At 61.7% G+C, this 17,964-nt stretch overlaps 2 protein-coding genes across 5 annotated transcripts; both read right to left on the reverse strand.

Annotated features, from left to right (window-relative positions):
* Positions 1 to 811: 811 nt before the first annotated feature.
* LOC136111929 (myosin light chain kinase, smooth muscle-like) lies at positions 812 to 6,125 on the reverse strand. Of its 4 annotated transcripts, none has more exons than XM_071818027.1 (11): positions 5,828 to 6,125; positions 4,918 to 4,988; positions 4,394 to 4,486; positions 3,940 to 4,030; positions 3,645 to 3,848; positions 2,805 to 3,022; positions 2,257 to 2,380; positions 2,026 to 2,178; positions 1,736 to 1,856; positions 1,569 to 1,659; positions 812 to 1,219 (listed from the first exon to the last, which is right to left on the reverse strand). In XM_071818027.1, exons 3-11 carry the CDS (start codon positions 4,407 to 4,409, stop codon positions 1,050 to 1,052), a joined length of 1,188 nt encoding a protein of 395 aa, XP_071674128.1. In that variant the 5' UTR covers positions 4,410 to 4,486; positions 4,918 to 4,988; positions 5,828 to 6,125; the 3' UTR covers positions 812 to 1,049. The 4 variants fall into 4 exon arrangements, with proteins under 4 accessions (XP_071674128.1, XP_065712448.2, XP_071674130.1 ...); XM_065856376.2 differs by having other exon boundaries at positions 4,394 to 4,491; XM_071818029.1 differs by lacking the exon at positions 4,918 to 4,988.
* Positions 6,126 to 15,358: 9,233 nt separating this feature from the next.
* On the reverse strand, positions 15,359 to 16,787 carry HEXIM1 (HEXIM P-TEFb complex subunit 1). The gene has a single exon (XM_065856328.2). The coding sequence runs from the start codon at positions 16,592 to 16,594 to the stop codon at positions 15,671 to 15,673; it is 924 nt and encodes a 307-aa protein (XP_065712400.1). The 5' UTR covers positions 16,595 to 16,787; the 3' UTR covers positions 15,359 to 15,670.
* Between the last annotated feature and the right edge of the window lie 1,177 nt (positions 16,788 to 17,964).

Consider the following 17,964-nt stretch of genomic DNA (forward strand, 5'->3'; position numbering starts at 1 on the left):
AAAATGGTGAAGAGAGACATGAGAGCATAGAGACCTGGCAGCACCATCACAGAGGCGGTTAAACGAAGAGAGAAGTTGGTGATGGAGGAACATCAGCAACGCCCGACTCACGATGCACTTGTCCCTCAGCAAAGCTCCCCGAGCAATGCGGTGTCCTCACCTCTCATAGGGCATGGCCGGGTCCCAGTCGGGTTCTGAGGGGGTCAGAAGGCTCTTGGTGGTCACAGGAGCTCAACAACCATCACCTCAAAGTGCAGCACCCAGGGTGGGTCATAGAATCGTGGAAGGGACCGCAAGGATCACTTGGTCCAACCTTTGTCGACAAAAGCATGATCTAGACAAGCTGAGTAGAGAGAAGCGTCACCTCCCTCCAGCTGCTGGCAAAACATCCTCTAACACAGCCCAGGCCATCATTCACCTTCGCAGCAAGGGGACATTGCTGGATCATGGTCAACCTGGTGTCCACCAGGACGCCCAGCTCTATTTCTGCCAAGCTGCTTCCCAGTGGGTGTCCCCCAGCACATACTGGTGCCTGGGGCTGTTCTTCCCTAACTTCTTGTTGAAGGTGAGGGGTTCCCTAAACCCAATTTCCACCCAAGTTGCTTCCTTAGAAGGTTGGAGGTCACAGAACAGCTTCTGGACCCCCTCCAGCCCTGCTGGTGCCAGTGTTGTCCCAGGAAGGGTGGCCCATGTGGGGAGAAAACCTGGTGCCAGCTCCTAAAGGGTGGACACAGCTTGGGCGGCTCTTTCCCACCTCTCCCAGAGATTTTTGGGGAAAAAATGAGCAGCACAAGGAATGCAGAGATCCTCAGTGCTTTATTGGTGAATGTCGACCCCAGGTGGCCATGCAGACAGGAGCACTGACTCCTTGCTGGGGACACCAGGCACGGCTGTCCCCACACCAGCACAGGGACACTGTGGGACACCAGAGCTCATCCACAGGAGAGGACCCTGGGGTCTGGGTCTACCCCAGGCTGGTGGGGTCATGGTGGGAGCTGCTGGAGGAGGCCTCATCCCCATCACTCCCTGCTCCTCTCGCACCAGCTGCTCTAGGTGGCCCTGGACTGGGGTGGCACGGCCACGCTGCCGCTCGTCTCTGCTTCTCCTGCGGCCACAGAGCCCCCATCTTCCTCCTTCTCTTGGTCCACCAGCTCTGAGAAGCTGTGTCCTCGTTGGGGCAGAGACCCAGAGGTTTGGTCCTCCAGGCTGCGGCTCAGTTCTGCGGGCAGATGGACAGAGGGGACGGTGAGGAGATGGCAGAGTTCAACCTCCCTCCTCTGCTGGAGGGACATGTGACACCCATGGGCCAGGTCTCGTGGGGATCAGCTCTGGATCCCAGCACTGATGGGTGGGATGTGCCTGTTCCCAGGTTGCAGAGATAAACCCTTGGGGATGAGGATGGAGAGGACCTTGGAGCAGTAATGTAACACTGGGGACAGGTCCAGGTGTTTGGTGGCACCAGGTTGGAGCAAAAGAGGGAGAAGCTGTGTAGGAGCAGGAGTTGGGGGTGGCAGAGCAGAGGATGGGTGGATGGGGTGCACTGGGGATGATGCATCAGGGGCCATCACCTTCCTCATCCTGACTCTCTGACACCTTCCTCTCCGAGTTCTGGGACAGCAGGGTCAATCTGTTGAGGGCCAGCAGAGCTTTGCCTGTTTTCTGGAGAGAAGAGGAGCAGCACTGAGCCCCACCAAAGCCATCCCCATCCCCACATCCTCATCATCCCCCCGGGTACCTGCCACTTCCGACGTGTCAGGAACTGCTTGATCCTCTCCTTGGACAGGAACTTGGTGCTGCTGGGCTGGGGCTGCTGCAGCCAGGGGTGCAGCAGAGCCCCCGCGCTGGACAGACGGTGGCTGGGGACAGATGGGGTGGTCATGGGGGGCTGTATCACCTCAGCAATTCTCATGGCCACATGGAGCATCCCCTCTGCCAAATGCATTGAGCATTTTCCCCCACAACCATCCCCCTTGGCACCCCAAAACCCAGCCCAGCTCTGATCCCACAGCCACCTCCAGGTCATACCGGGGATCCTTCTGCAGCAGTTGGCAGATGAAGTCCTTGGCTTGTTGGGAGATCTCCGAGAAGGTCTCCTCCTCAAAGTCCCACTGGGCAGCTGTGATGTTGCTCAGTGTCTCCATGTCATTGTCCCCTTGGAATGGGGACTCCCCACTCAGCCTGGAGAGGTAACACGAGGACATCAGTGACAGCTCAGCCCCCTCCAACCCAACCTGCTGTCCCCAGAAGGCCACTCACAGGATGTAGCAGATGACGCCAACGCTCCACATGTCTGTGGTGAAGCCCACAGGCTCAAAGGCGACCACTTCGGGAGCCATGAACTCAGGGGTGCCATACAACACCGTCACAGGGGTGTCTGGAGCTGCGGAGAAGATGGAGACCCTGGGGCAGGTGTCCAGCTGGGACCTCCCCAGGGCAAGTGTCCTCCTGGGACCCCCTCAGGGCAAGTGTCCAGCTGCACCCCATCCACAGGTGGATGAGCCCGTGTCCAGGTGGAGTTGCCCCCTTCCAGGACCCATTGCAGGTCTTGGTGATCTCCTAGAGCACCTCTGGGTGCTGGGGGTGTCAGGTGTCCCCACCTCAGAGACAGAGCTGGGGACATGAAGGTTTCCCCAGAGCATCTTCAGGTCACCAGGATGTGCCATGATCTGATGCCACAGGGTGACTATCCCAAAGGCACGGACAGGAGGATGTCCAGTTCCTTGCTCATACGCCCAGTGGGATCATGTCCCTGTGAGGGTGACAGTCCCTGCGCTGGTCCCCCAGGAGCCCCCATCCCCGCTCACCCAGCTTCTTCGCCAAGCCAAAGTCGATGATCTTGATCCGGTGGCTGCCCGGGCTGACACAAACAATGTTCTCGGGTTTGAGGTCGAGGTGGACGACGGCCTGGCCGTGCATGAACTGCAGCCCCTCCAGGATCTGCCGCACATACTGGGTGCTGCTGGGCTCTGTGTGCTCAAAGTCATCGTCCACAATGCGCTCAAAGAGCTCCCCGCCCGCCACGCTGCGGGAGGACAAGGTGCTTGGGACCCCACTGGGATCTACCAGCCCAAGGAGGAGCAGCCCCACTGGGGAACCCAGACTTGGTGCTCTGGGAGGGTCTCGCCACCCATAGCTCCAGGGTCTGCAGGTTCTCCATGTACCCTCCATCCCATGTTGAAGGGACCCCTCCCCATCTGCCACACTGGGGGAGGATAAGGTGATGGGGACCCTGCTGCGGTCTACCAGCCCCAAGAAGCAGCAGCCCCACCATGGAACCCACAGTCATCATTCTGGAAGGGTCTCACCACCCATTCCTCCAGGGTCTGTAGGTTCCACATCCATCCTACACCCCATACCAACACCCCATGGTGCAGGGACCCCTCCCCACCTGCCACACTAGGGGAGGACAATGTGCTGAGGACCTGTTGAGGTCAACCAGCCCAAGGAGGAACAGCCTCATGAGGAAACACAGACTCAGAGCTCTGGGAGCATCTCACCACCCATATCTTCAGGTTCCTCATCCACCCTACATAGCATCCCAGCACTCCACGGTGCAGGGAACCCTCACCACCTTCAGTGCTCTTCTTTGCAGGGCCCAGCACCGTCTCCACCACCCAAAACCGTGACTCTGCCCCCGTACTCACTACTCCATGACCATGACGAGCTCGGTGGGGCGCTGGAAGGCCGCGAGGCACTGCACGAGGCGTGGGTGATGCAGCAGGTTCATGAGCTCCACCTCGGCCCGAGCCGCCTGCTTCTCCTTGGCCGTTCGCGTCCGGAAATATTTCCCGGCACGGATGTTGCCGGTGGCTTTTTCCTGCAGCCGGTACACTGTCCCAAACTTCCCCCTGGGACAGAGTGAGGATGAGGGACGGAGGAGCCACCACCACCACAGAGACAGCCACCCCCAAGAGATGGGGACATGGGACCCCCACTTACTCTCCCAGCTTCTCCAGCTGTGTGTACAGGTCCGAAACCTTGTCCTGGGTATTGATGACCACATTGCAGTGTTCAAAGCTCTCCTCGTCTCCTGGGAGGGATGGAGCGGGGTGGTTCATGCATGGATCCCACATGTTTTGGGGACCAGCTGTCTCTGCTTCTCTTCCAGTATTTATCCCCCCACCCCCATTTCCATCCAGGTCTGACCACCCTCCCCACGTGGTATGGATGGGACCTGGGAGGGACATGGGGACAGGAGCTCCAGGAGCAGCCCAGCACCCAGTAAATCAGGGTTTGGGTGGAAGGTGCTTTTAGAATCAAAAATCCAAGTGAAATGGGGCAATTAAACAGTATAGGATGCAGATTAGTGCTGATTTCAGGGGGTCACACCAGGACTGGGGTCCCCATGCAAAGCCTGTGCCTCCCCCAGGACAGACCAAGGGCTCAGCTGTACCTTCTGCCTGGGACATGTTGGTGCCACCAGCTCCTTCCCGGGTGCTAGTACGGTCAGGATGGTGCTGGATATGTCCCCAAGGCTCCCGGCAGCCTGCGCTGGAACAGGGGGACCGAGACAAGCGATGTCCGTGTGTCTGCTCCCCGGAGCCCTGCACCTTTTCCCTGCCACAGGAAACCACCAGCATCTCTCCACCTCCACCCAACCTCCTCACCCCATCCAAGAGCTGACATCTTCACAGACCCAAAGACACCCAGCAAGGAGCTGAATCAATTTTAAAGCAGGTCCCTTCTCCCCAGGTGGGGAAACCGCTTGTCAGCAGCAACTTGGGCTCAAAGCTGCTGTTTTTCTCATGCCCCGTCTTGCATCAGCCAGGAAATCCCCAGGAAGAGCCACATTTCAAGGGCAAAGGACCTGTTTCCATAGGCACATCCCCTCCCTGCTCCATCCATGCAAAGGACACGGTGATGACACCCAGGGGTGCTGGGCAGCAGCACCCAGACCCCAACAGCCGCAGCACTGACCTGTCACTGTCCTGTCCTAGGCCACCAGCAGGGCCCTGATCCCTCCTGGTCACTGTGGAGCCACCACAGAGCTAGCGGGGAGGAAAGGGCAATACTGGGGATCCAGGACCACCAGGAACGCACGGATGGGGACGTCTCAGGGCACAACCGGGAGCATTTCCCCCGCTGCGGTTCTGGGAACAGCCCCAGCTTTCCCCTCCCTTTCCTTCCCAGTGAAGTTTCCGGACTTGAGGGGTAAACAACCACCAGCATCATCACATCCCTCCCCAAACCAGGTCCAGCATCGCAGTCCCAAACCCCTCAACACCCCATTTGGCACCACACAGGGAGGTCACACAGGGGGTCCAGCCAGAAAAATCCCATAGGAGGTCTGCAAAGACCTGACACACCTCAAGACACAGCAGAGAGCTCAGCCCTCCCAGGACAAACCCAGACTTTGAGCCTTCTCGGGAGATAAATCCCATCCCCAGGCACATCCCTCCCCGCCCCACCCGTGGGTGGGTTCCCACAGAGGGGCTGAGCACCCACACCTGCTCCCCCCAGCCCCACCTGCAGCCAATATCCCACCAGAGCCACTGCCCTCCCCAAACCCGACCTGGGCTTTGGGCTTCCCCAGGTGAGCTTGGCTTAGGGGAGCGGGTTGTAGCAAAACTCCTCCAAGTTTGGAGGCGTTTTTGGAACAAAAATGGGGTTTTCCAGCATTTCTCCCCCAAAAGCGAGACTGCGCAGTCGCCCTGGCAGTGGCTACACTGCCGTGCCTCAGTTTCCCCTGCTTAAAAATGCCGTGATTTCCTCCTGGAGCTGCCTCCAGATCCGCGGATGGGGCGGTGACACCATAGGGGGACCCATCTTCCCTGAGGATCCCCGCATCACAGCCCCCCGAGCAGAGGGGCTGTCACCCTGGTGTTACCTGCTGTGCGGGGCTGGGTCTCACGGGTGATCTGGGGCTCTGCCAGCGCTGGCAGACATGTCACTGTCACCGCCGCTCCTACACTCAGTACAAAGTCCACAGCCGCCGGCAGGGTGTCAGGGACAAGCGTCCCCAGCGCCGGGGCGGTGGCAGGGCCACCACCGCCGTCCCCGTGACCTTGCCCCCAGCCGGGAGTCCCCGCGGGTCAGGGATGCAGCGGATGCTCCCAACGCGGTGATGCCGGCAGCGCGCTCGGCTCGGCCCGCTGGGATATCGACTGCTGGGGACGTTGGTGACAGGAGTAGGGCACGGCGATGGGCTGGGAGGGGACAGGCTGGGTGACGATGGCGGATGGCTGGTCACATCCTGCCCGCGGAGGGGGACGCAGACCCGGCCAGGGTGATGGCGGCACCGCCGGCCGCGGCTCCTGACCCCACTTGGGCCCCTCGCTGGGGCAGGATGGGGACATGTGGGTGACACCGGGCTGGTCACAGTGCAGGGGGAGGGCAGGATTTGGCCCCGGTGTGCGGGGGGGTCCCAGGAGCCACTCGATGTCAGCGTTGGCCTGATGCTCATGCTGGTGACGAGCAGTAAAAATGAGCAAAAAAAGGGCAGGAGGGGAAAATGATCTGGAGCATCGGGGGACCAGCGCGGGGGTGGCAGCACCTGCTGTCCCCGCGGGGACACACCGGAGGGTGGATCCCTCGGGAGCTGCTGCCCAGCCCTGTCCCAGCCCTGTCCCACCCCTCCGGCACCAGCCGGGGTGGAGACACGGGGGCAGCCCGGTGACACCAGCCCGGAGTCCCTGGGGGTGCCATGGTGACACCTCGGCAGCGACACGCCACCACCATGGGCTGCACCCGGGCACTCAAGGGACATGGGGCAGACATAGGAGACCTGGTGGGAACCCAGGGACATGCGGGGAAACCCAGAGGTCAAGGGGGCACCAGAGGGACCTTGGGACACGCAGGGAAGCCCAGAGGACATGGGGACACGTGGGGACATATGGAGACTCGGGGGACACGTGTGCGCCCCAGGTGACCCGGCCGAAGTCACCCGGGCTACAGTGCCGCTCACCGGCTGTGCCGCCTGTGGGCGGGGCCGGCTGCGCACGCGCCGGGGGCGGGGCTAAGAGCGGAGGCGGAGGCAAGACCGTTGCGCAATGCTGTGGGCGGGGCCATGCCCGGCAGTGGGCGGGGGCAGAGCGGTGTTGTTGTGGTGGGCGGGGCCATAACCGACCGTGGGCGGGGCCAGAGCTGTGCTGGCTGCGGTGGGCGGGGCCATACCCGGCAGTGGGCGGGGCCAGGCCGTGGCGCGGGAGCCTGACTCTGGCGCCCCCTTGTGTTCGGGACGGGGGGAGCAGCTCGTACGGGGAGCACTGAGAGATGGGAACTGGGAGACGGGTACCGGGGTGATGGGTGCTGGGAGATGGGTGTTGGGGAAATGAGTGCTGGGAGATGGGTGCTGGGAGATAGGAGATGGGTGCTGGGCAATATGTGCTGGGGAGATGGGTATTGGGAGATGGGTACTGGGCAAATGGGTGCTGAGAGATGGGTATTGGGAGGTGGGAGACAGGTGCTGGGAGATGGGTGCTGGGAGATGGGTGCTGGGGAGATGCATGCTGGGAGACGGGTACCGGGGAGATGGGAGACAGGTACTGTGGAGAGGGGTGCAGGGGGATGGGGAAATGGGTGCTGGGTGATGGATGCTGGATGCTGGGAGATAGGGAAACTGGGATATGGATGCTGGGATGATGGGTGCTGGGAGCCGGGTGCTGGGTAGCCATGGGTGTGAAAGCTGTGCCAGTGCTGGGGGACGTGTCACATCAGCTTCGGCCTGAAGAGAGAGACAGAGCAAAGCAAACTGTCCCAGGTGACAGCGGGTGACAGGCTGGGCCTTCTGGTGCCCTGGGGACAGCACCGGGGGATGTGCGGGCAGCCAAGGGCTCCCAATGGCAGCGAGCAGGCAGCGGTGCAGGCAGGGGTGCAGGCAGGGGTGCAGGCAGGGGTGCAGGCAGGGGTGCAGGCAGGTGGGCCCCTCATCATGAGGAGGACATTGAAATAGTGGAGAGAGTGCAGAGAAGGGAACGGAGCTGGTGGGGGGCTGGAGCACAAGTGTGATGGGAGCGGCTGAGGGAGCTGGGGGGTTCAGCTGGAGAACAGGAGCTGAGGGGAGACCTTCTGATCTCTGAACTGCCTGAAAGGAGCTTGGAGCCAGGGGGGTCGGGCTCTGCTCCCCAGGAACAAGCGCCAGGAGCTGGGCTGGGGGCTGTTTGGCAGTGCTGGGCTCCCCTGGCTCCACCTCTGCCCCAGCACTCAGAGTTTTGCTCAAGCTCCTGCCGGTCCCAACACGCAGCTCCCTGCCCCATCCAGCCCGGCTGCCGTTCTGCTTCACCCGCAGCAGCGCAATCCTCCCGCTACGGTGTGAAACCCCCCCCTCCGACTGCAAATCCAGCCCCAAAACTGCTCCGAAAGGAGGCACCCCCTGCTATGTCACGGGTTTAAACCCAGCCTGGGGTTCTACTGGTTCCTGCAAAGCCTGGGGGCAAACCCAGCCCAGTCTGCCGGTCTGCGGGAGGCCAGTTCTGCAAGATGAGGGTTGTAAAGTGACAGCTGGTGTCCCCAAAATGTTCCTGAGAGGTGTGGAAAGGGCCACAGTACTCAGACTGTTGGGTGCCATGAAGGGCGGGAGGACCCATGGGTGGCAGATGGGTCGGTGGCTGCACCCAGATTGCTCAGCTGGACACCCTGGGTGTCGAGGGGTCCAAGACACAAAAACCCCCAACACCGGCAATGTGGGGATCGGCCCTGCACGGGGTTTCTGCCAGATCCTCCAGCTCCCCCATCCAGCCTCGACCACGGCACCGCCGGGACCTGAGCCCCCCGGCTCAGGCACCATGGAGCCGCTTGGGTCGGGACCGCGGGTCAGCGAGGCCAGCGGGGTTTTGCCTCCAGATCTTCCAGCCACCCTGTGGGCTGCCAGGGCCAAAAAATAATGGCACATCGGCAACAAATAACGGCAACCTTGCTGTTGCTCCTGCTGTGTCGTGTACGAGGCAGAGGGGCCGGGCGCTGGCTGATTCGGCACACGTGTGTGGCTCAGTTGTGCTGGGACGGCTCCGGGCTGGGAGATAAGTCCAGCGCCCAGCGAGGTGTGCGTTATCAGCGTGTCAGGCTGCTCCCCTGCTCCTGCAAACGCCTCCATGTCCCCGCCTGGCGCTGGGTTGTGGATGTTGGGGTCCCACCACGAGGACACCCGTGACCCAGGGGCTGCGGTCGGGCTCTGAGCCTCTGAAAGCACAAAACTGTGGGGAATGGGACATGAAAGGAGGCAAAACCCCTTGCGCCAGTTGGGGACTGTCTGCTCCTCAAGTTGCCAATGTCACAGCTACTGAGAGCTCGCTTCTGACACAGAAAACCCCCAAAATGGGGATCCTGTGCCTCATAGGGGTGTGTGGGCACCGGGAGGTCCCCGTGAACTCGGGGTGTGAGGAACAACAACCATGTCCACTGTGAACACCTCAGCATCTCCCCCCGCCATGGATGTGGCACCGACGTCATCAGCCCCACTGGGTCTCTGCAAAAGGGGTTTCTGTCCCCCACTGTCCCCCAAATTGTACTGGGACAGACGGACTGGGAGAGGTGGATTTGTCCCCCTTCTCCCTGCCCAAATCCCAAGATTTGGCCCATTTTGCACCTCCCCATCCCCTTTCTGCAGGAACAGCCAGGGATTTCCAGCACCAACCCTCCAGACAGAAAATGTTCAGCACAATCAACCCCCACCCACTAAACCCATAAACACAGTGGGGCGGGAAACAACTCTTCCCTCACGTTGCCCTGTCTGTTCCAGTATAAGTTGGGGAATGACCTACTAGAGAGCAGTGTAGGGAAAGGGACCTGGGGGTCCTGGGGACAGCAGGGTGACCATGAGCCAGCACTGGGCCCTTGTGGCCAGGAAGCCAATGGTACCTGGGGTGGGTTAGAAGGGGGTGGTCAGTAGGTCAGACAGGTTCTCCTGCCCCTCTGCTCTGCCCTGGGGAGACCACACCTGGAATATTGTGTCCAGTTGTGGCCCCTCAGTTCCAGAAGGACAGGGAACTGCTGCAGAGAGTCCAGCGCAGCCACCAAGATGCTGAAGGGAGTGGAGCATCTCCCGTGTGAGGAAAGGCTGAGGGAGCTGGGGCTCTGGAGCTGGAGAAGAGGAGACTGAGGGGGGACTCATTCCTGGGGATCAATATGGAAAGGGGCAGTGTCAGGAGGATGGAGCCAGGCTCTTCTGGGTGACAACCACTGACAGGACAAGGGGCAATGGGTGCAAACTGGAACACAGGAGCTTCCACTTAGAGATGAGAAGCAACTTGTTCCTGGTGAGGGTGGCAGAGCCTGGCCCAGGCTGCCCAGGGAGGTTGTGGAGTCTCCTTCTCTGCAGACATTCAAACCCGCCTGGACACCTTCCTGTGGAACCTCAGCTGGGTGTTCCTGCTCCATGGGGGATTGCACTGGATGAGCTTTCCAGGGCCCTTCCAACCCCTCACATTCTGTCTTTCTGTGATTCTGTCTGTAACATCCACGGCTCGGCCACCAAGGAGTCACCAGCGCCAGGGGCAAGACTGGAAGCTTGGGACAAAATCCAAGGGAGACGCTTGGAAAAGCTCCTCGTGGACTTTGCTCTTGGGGTCTCTCCTGTCCTCGGGGTCCACGATGGAACTCAGGGTCACCCTGGGACATGGGAACGGGTAGAGAGGAATTCGGGGTGAGAATCATCACCTCGGCTCATTCCGATAAAGAGAAGCTGCTAAATTAACCTAACACTTTAGTTACAAAAGACGTACCCAGCGTTAGCGAATCGAAATGGCAAAGTCTTTCTTACCACCTGCAAACTGAAGGGATTTTTGTCAAGTTTTAGATGCTTCTGCATGACAAGAGACGGAAGATCAAGTGATACGCTGTCTAGAAGCAGAGTGCTTGGCTTGTATTTTAGTCATTAATAGAAGGAACTAATCGATTGTAACTAACTTCATACTAATCTTATGATTACATAACTATTTCTTAGTATAGATGTATGCTACTAATTTCCACAAATTGTAATGAATTTGCAATAATTATGTGAATATAAGCAATGCAAGAGTATCCAGTCACTGCAGCACTAATGGAGGATGATCCCCAGCGCTCCCCGGCCCTGATAGAATAAAGAATGCCCCTTAACACTAGAACTGACTTTGCTGTTGAGTTTATTTCTCTGTTTGACCCAAAGAGGAGCCATGTCTGCTAATGGTGACCCATCACTGCTAATGGTGACCCATCACTGCTAATGGTGACCCATCACTGCTAACGGTGACCCATCACTGCTAATGGCGATCCATCTCTGCTAATCCTGATCCACTACTGCTAATCGTGATCTGTGTCTCCCAATCGCCATCCGGGGCCGGTCCTGATGCAGGATGAGGCCGTTGAAGAGTTAAACACCGGAGGGGTGAAGCAGAAGGCCGGGCCTAGGGCTGGGTACCGCTGCAAACCGGGCAGCCCCCCGGAGCCGGTTCCCCCGCCCCGCACAGGCCGCTGCGGCGAGGCCACAGCCCCCAGTGCCCGGCCCCTGCAAGGCCCCCGGCCGCGTTAGGGCCTGCGGGAGCCCTCCGCGGCACGAGACTCGCACCAGGCCCGGGTCCGGGTCCGGGTCCGTCCCCCCCGGGCCCCGCGGCGGGAGCTGGGCCGAGGCTGGGCGGGTGGCGCTCGGCACTGGGCCCGCCCCGCTCCGCCCGTCTCCATGGCAACGCGCTCACCCGGATGCGGCGCTCGCCGCTCAGCATCATGGGACAGCAAGTCTGCAGCCGCCCTGGCCCCGCGGGCCCGCCGGAGCACGGGACTACAACCCCCACAAGCCCCCGCGGCGGAGGCGCTCCCCTACGAGTCTCATTTCCATTGGCTCCGCCAAGCCCAGCGGCAGCAGCACGGCGGCTTCTGATTGGCGGCAGCGCGGCGGGGCCCAGGCACCGGCGATGGCGGCCGAGCGGGCGGTGGGGGAGCGGCGGCCGCCGCCATTTTGTGTGTGCGGAGCGCGGCTCCGGGCAGCGCCGCCCGCCGCGGAGGGGCCGGGGAGCACCCGGGGAGCAACCGGGGAGCAACCGGGGAGCGGCGGGGGGGCCGAGCTGGCAGCGCGGGGCGGCCCGGCCGGGCCTCCCTGTCGCCGGGAGCGGAGCGCGGGTGTCCCCGCCGGCCCTGAGGTGGTTGGCGGCGCCGCTCCCGCCAGCGGCCGCTCCCCCTGTCTGCGCTGGGGCGGCGCGGGCAGCGCTGGCCCGGCCCGGGGCGGCACCGGGGGCTCGTCCGGGGGCTCCGCGGCCTCTTCCGGGGCCGGTGCGTGGGGGGAGCCCCGGCCGGGCCCTCCCGCCTCGGCCTGCGCGGGTTCCCGGCCCTGCTGCGGCGGCTCCTCCGCTCCGGCCTCACCGCCGGGCCGGGCAGGGCGGGCTGTGTGGTATTTCTTACCAAAACCCACCTTCAGACAATATTCTGTGGAGCCCGAGTGGGGCCGGTTGTGCCCATCGGGGTAAAATGGGGGAGAACAGCGCAGGTTTATAGCAAAAGCGAAATTGGGGTTGGGAAACACGTTTCCTGGCAAGGGCGGGAGCCGCTGGTTGTCCTCGCGCCATCAACAACGTACAGAAAATAACCCGTCGGATTGAATCCTTTTGTTTGGTTCCCGGGGGATCCGGTGGGGATCCCGTGGATCCCGTGGATCCCGTGGACGTGACCTCTGCCCGGGGACGGGCGCAGAAACAAAAGCGCGTGTTGGTGGGGCTGGAGGGGCAGCTCTGGGGGGCCCATAGTGACCCGGAGCCAGCGTTGTCCGAGGTGTAAACGCGGCTGTGGGAGCGAGGGCTGTGGGAATAACACAGTGGGGCTTCCTCCTGGGCAAAGGCGAAAAGAAACTAATAAAAAACCACCCCCAAACAGCTAATTTTTTGTGTAGAAAAACAATAGCCAGGGAGTTTTCTTGCTGTTGGTGAGCCCGGGCTGAGCTCCTGGCCAAGTTTCCCTCAGCGAGCGGCTCGGCCGCGGTTTCTCCCCTTTACAGATAATGCCGGTTCATCCCCCGGTGTTAACAAGACTCAGTTTCAATGTAAAACAGGGAGATTTTGGGGTCTGCTGGTACAACAGCAGATTGTGCCACCAAATGTGGACCCTTCCAGTTAAAAACCGGATTATTCCACGTTTCGGCGCTTGCTGTTTTAGGAGGAATGTGCTTCGTTGTGACGACTACTGATGATTTTTGACTCCGGTGTTGCTTTATTAGGCTGGAGATCCAACTTCCAGTTGGTTTTGCCAAACTCCTCGTGGTTCCCCCCGTTTGCCGGGGGTTTGTGGGGCGGGAGGAGGACGGAGCGAAGGCGGAGGGGCTGATCCTCGCTTTGCTGTGTTGCAGATGGACCCGAACCGGCAGCTTTTCGGCGGTGAAGCCGTTGGCCGTGGCGCGGCGTCTCCTCTTGTACCTTCGCGAGGTGAGAACGGCCGCGGCGTCCCGAGCGGCACTGTGGGTATGGCCAGGGAACGCCACGCTAACGAAGTTAAACGATTAGCTGAGTCCTGGGCAGGACGAGTGTTACTGTCAGTCTTTATAAGACCCAGCACATCGAGCAGCCGGGTTTAACAGAGCTCAGGACCTGCGGGAAGCCCGGCTGTGCCTTCCGTTTTTTGGGGCAGGATTTGGGTTTGGCTTCACCCCAACGTTGCGGTATTAACAGGTTTTCACCCAAACTGGTTCCTTTGTTTTCATTTCCTTGCAGCCAGCAGCGTTTTCAGGGACCCGGAGTATCTGCGTTGCCTGTGCTCAGCGGAGCAGCCGGGATTAAGGCTGGAATTAAAGCTGGGAAACCCTAAAGTGGGGGCAGGAGCGAAGGGATGTTCTTCCAGGTTTGGGGAGGTGCCCTCAGCTTGTTAAGGCAGCGCTGAGCCCACATCAGGAGGCACTGATTGCTACAATTTAGTTTGTTGAGCTGAGTTGAGCTCTAGGCCTGGCGTTGAGCAGCTCCGTGTCCCTCACTGACCTGCCTGGACGTCCCCAAGGTCCCCGAGCGCCATTGGGGCCGTGTCTGCCGGGCGGTTGGGACGCAGGAGCTGGGATGAACCTTCGCAAGGGGACGGGCTGTTAAACCCCCCTTGGAGCGGGATGATCAGGACCTGGTTTGTGTTAAGACTTGGCTTTGTTAAAACAGACTAAAGCAGGAGGAGTTGGCGGAGTCAAAGCAGGTTGGGGAGCTCATCATCACGGTGCTTTTAGGGGATTTTTCAAGTCTTATTAAAGCATTTGCGGATAAATTATTATTCTTAGGAGTTAAACGTAACAAATTTGGGGTAAGTAGACAGAGGGCGAACCCCGTGGGTGCCCTAAACCCGGTACCAGCCATCGCTCCGTGACAATCCTGGTGCTACGTGTGACTAACACTTCCCGTTAAGCAGGTGCTGAGACCCGAGATTCGTGACGGCGGGGGGCGCAGACCCGGGGTCGGTGCCACCGAACGCGAGGGGACTCGCTCATTGGAAGAGGCGCTGGGAGGGCAGAGGACGCGGCGCCGGAGCCACCGGATCCCTGAGCTCGGTGCTTCTCACCCCGTTCTGCCCCTCGGTGCCGGGGGAGCCCCGGTGGCTACCGGGCCCCTGGGCAAGTAGCCCTTGGTAGTTGCCGTTTTCCCTCCCCTGGAGCTGTTGGGTTTTGCCAGGTTTGGCTTCAAAACAGGCTGTGAGCCTTAAAACTGAGTCTTATGGCCCCCCCACCCCGATTTCACACTGCCCCCCCGGCAGAGCCCAGAGCTGGGGACACCTTGATCTCCTCCCCCCGAGGTCTCACCCCCCCTGTTTATTTATAAAACACTTTTAATAAAACACAGTTTATCCCCCATTGTAGGGGGACACACACACACCCCCCAGCCCATCCCCAGGTACAAATCCCATTCCCAATTCTAAACCCATTGCCACCAACCCCTGCATCCTCAGCCCCTTTTACCTCACCCTTCAATTTACCCACTTGTCCCCCAGAAAACCCCAAACCCCACAGCTTCTCCTGCTTTTCTCCTCCCCCCCTAGGTAGAAAATCCAAAGGTTGGGCCCCTACCCATCGTCAGCCATTTCGGAGCAAAGCACCAACAACCAAAACTTTTCCCTGGGCCACTCCAAAACTTCACGTTTTTCCACCATTTGTGGCTTCAAAGTCCATTTTCAAGCAGTTTTTGCCCTGGTTTCAGTTAAACCGACTTAACTCTTGTTTCCTCCCAAGTTTAACTGAGCCTTTAGGTAAGGAAATCGATGTTTAACACACAGCAGAGGTGTGAGCGCTGTCCCTTATTATATCAAGAGCTCTTTTCCGTTTTCCAGGTGTTTTAACTATGGAACAGGATTAAAAATTAAAATACATAGGAAAACATAATTAAAAGGGTTAAGTGGGAAGTTCAGCTCATTTTAATCAACCACCACAAAAACAATCCAACATGTTTTCCCTCCTGGAATGCCATATTTCCTAGAAATCACACCAAAACAGTTACAGTTACAAGTAATTAAATTTATTAGACTTCTATATTTTTTTTTATAGTCAGTTTTGGCCAATTTACAGCTTTCCCGGGGATTTTTTTTTCTCCTTTTTTTTGGTTTAGACACAAAAAAAATAAAATCATAAATCAAATATCACCGATACATCAACCCCCCCACCCCATCACAGCCCACTCAAGAGTTGGGGAGCCCCGCCAGGGCCCCCGCTCCCCTTTATTCCCATTAAAAAGGGTCCGCGGCGTCTCTGTACAGCTCCATGTCACACCCCCCCCCCACTGTAAAAAGTCGTGTGTGTGTGTGTCCCCCAGTGTCACTCCCCCAGCTCGCAGGGGTCCTTGTCCTGGTCCTGCCGGGCCAGGTCCATCTCCCGCAGCAGCTGCAGGTTCTCGGCTCTCAACCTGTCCACCTCCAGCTCCAGCTGCCGCACCCGCGTCGCCTCCGCCGGGTCCCCCCCGTGTTTTTTGCTCTCCATCCTCAGCCGGTTGTTCTCCTCCTCCATGCGGGACAGACACTTCTCCAGCTCCAGGTACTCCTTGACCAGCTCCTGCTTGCTCATGTTCTGCAGGCTCTCCACATGGTACCGCTCGTAGGTCTCCGAGAAGTCCCTCTGCAGAAACTCGCTGCCGTCGCCCCCCATCCCGTCGCTGCCCCCGTCCTCGTCGGCCGCCTCCTCCAGGAAATCCTCCTCGCTCGTGTCGTCCGACTTGGCGGCCGCTCGCCGCGGGTACAGCCCGGTTTTGAGGTCGGGCTCCTCCTGGTCGTGGTCCTCCATGAGGAACTGCGTGGTGTTGTACGGGGCCACCGGCTGCCCCTTGGCGAACATCTCAGCCCGCAGCCGGGACGCGCGGTGGCTCTGCCGCTCGTCCAGCTCCTGCTTCTCCTCCCAGCTCAGCTTCGAGTAGGGCTTCCAGCGCCGCTTCTTCTTCGACGGCCGCCGTCGGTGCTTCTTCTTCACCGGCCACCGCTCGCTGCGACCAACCGCCGCCCGGTACCGCGGGCCCAGGCCGGGACCCGCCGCTCCGCCCGCCGCCGGCCGCCCCTCTGCGCCGCCCGCGCCCTCCGCTGCCGCCACCTCCTCCGCCCCGGGGGGCGGCAGCCGCTCGGCCTCCCCGGGCGTGTCGCCGCGCTCGGGCTCCGCTTCGGGCTGGGGCTCCGGCTGCGGCTCAGGCTCGCAGCGGGGCTCCGGTTCGCACTGGGGCTCCGGCCCCGGCTCAGCGGGGGCCTGGTCAGCCATAGCGCTCTGCTCCGTTCCCTCGGGCACAGGCGCTACCGGTGCCTCATGGGGCCGCCCCCGTCCCTCCCCTGCCCCTCAGGCCGCCCGGGCCATGTCGCGGGGCCGAGGCCCCGGGGGTCACCGCTACCGGTCGCCGAGGGGTTAACGCCGCCGGGCCCGCCCCCCCGCGCGCATGGCACGCGCCGCCACCACCTCCCTCCGCCGCGCCCCTCCCCGCGCCACCACCCGCCGCCGCCGCCGCCTGCTCCGAACTGCCGCTCCCCGCCCGCTCCCGCGCCTTAAGTACCCGCGCGCGCCCCGCCCCGCCCCGCGCAGGCGCGCTGCCCGCCCCGCCCCGCGGCACGCGGGGCCCCGCCTCGGCCCGCCCCCGCCGCGCGCCCGCCGCCGCCGCTACGGCGCTGCGCACGCGGGCGGTGCCGCCCCGCCACCAATCGGCGGGCGCTGGGGGCGAGGACATCCGCTGGGTGCCGCCCCCTGGCCGTTGCAGGAGAAGGGCTGCGATTGGTCGCGGCGGGCGTCGCTCATGAGCGGCGCTACCAATCGAGGGGGCTCAGGCGGGGCCGGGCCGTACCACGCGCGGAGGGGCGGCCGCCGTGCGCAGGACCGCGCGTGCCCGGCGACCTTCAGGGCAGCGCCCCCGCCCCCCCCGCGGAGATTCCGTGGCGCGGCCCGAAAGGAGTCCCCGCAGCGCGGAGGGGTCTCCGGGTTGTGCTGCGTCTCCCCGCCCCGGTCCGGCCCGGCCCCGCACCGGGGAGATGTAACGGGCCGGGCGGTGGGGGCTTCGGGCGGGCGGGGGTGGCGGAGCTGGAGCAGCAGGGGGCGGGCGGAGGAATCCCGAGAGGGAGCGGGGTGCGGCGACTATAGCCGCGCGGAGGGAGATGTAAACAAACCTGCGAGGAAAGAAGTCCCTTCTTAAAGCCACCGCGCCCCTTTTCCAGGGACCCGCGTTAACGGGCTCCCGGGTCCGCCCGCGCCCGCCTGGGCGGGGGGGCGGGATCAGGGGGAGAGGAGGGGACGACACGAGGCCTGATCCCGGTGCCACCACCCCCGGTGCCACTGTCACCCCCCCACCCAGCGGCGATGTCACCCCCGCAACGGCCCCGGGGGCGGGGCAGTGCTGTGGGGGAGCCACGACTTGGGGGGGACACAGGGGAGGGCGACCCTGTGAGACACACCACCTCTGGTCCCACGGACCGAGCGGGCCCGCCCACGGGGGATCCGCGGCCGAGGGGGCGGGGACAGCCCGGGGGTCCCTGCCCGACCCCCCCCGCCCGCGGGGAGACCCCTGGGGACCTCGGGGTGGCACCTGTCAGACCCCGGGGGTCCCCGACACCCACCCACCCCCACGGGGACGGAGTCACCGTGTGTGT

The sequence above is a fragment of the Patagioenas fasciata genome, chromosome 22 (assembly GCF_037038585.1).
Source record: "Patagioenas fasciata isolate bPatFas1 chromosome 22, bPatFas1.hap1, whole genome shotgun sequence".
Lineage (NCBI taxonomy): Eukaryota > Metazoa > Chordata > Aves > Columbiformes > Columbidae > Patagioenas > Patagioenas fasciata.

Excerpts from the sequence above, each read along its gene's own strand:
- HEXIM1 (XM_065856328.2), bottom strand. The coding sequence starts at position 16,594 with ATGGCTGACCAGGCCCCCGCTGAGCCGGGGCCGGAGCCCCAGTGCGAA.
- LOC136111929 (XM_071818029.1), bottom strand. Across the intron at positions 3,023-3,644 it reads CTCGTCATGGTCATGGAGTA|CGTGGCGGGCGGGGAGCTCT; the intron begins GTGAGTACGGGG and ends GTCCTCCCGCAG. Across the intron at positions 1,857-2,025 it reads CTGCTGCAGAAGGATCCCCG|CCACCGTCTGTCCAGCGCGG; the intron begins GTATGACCTGGA and ends ATCTGTCCCCAG.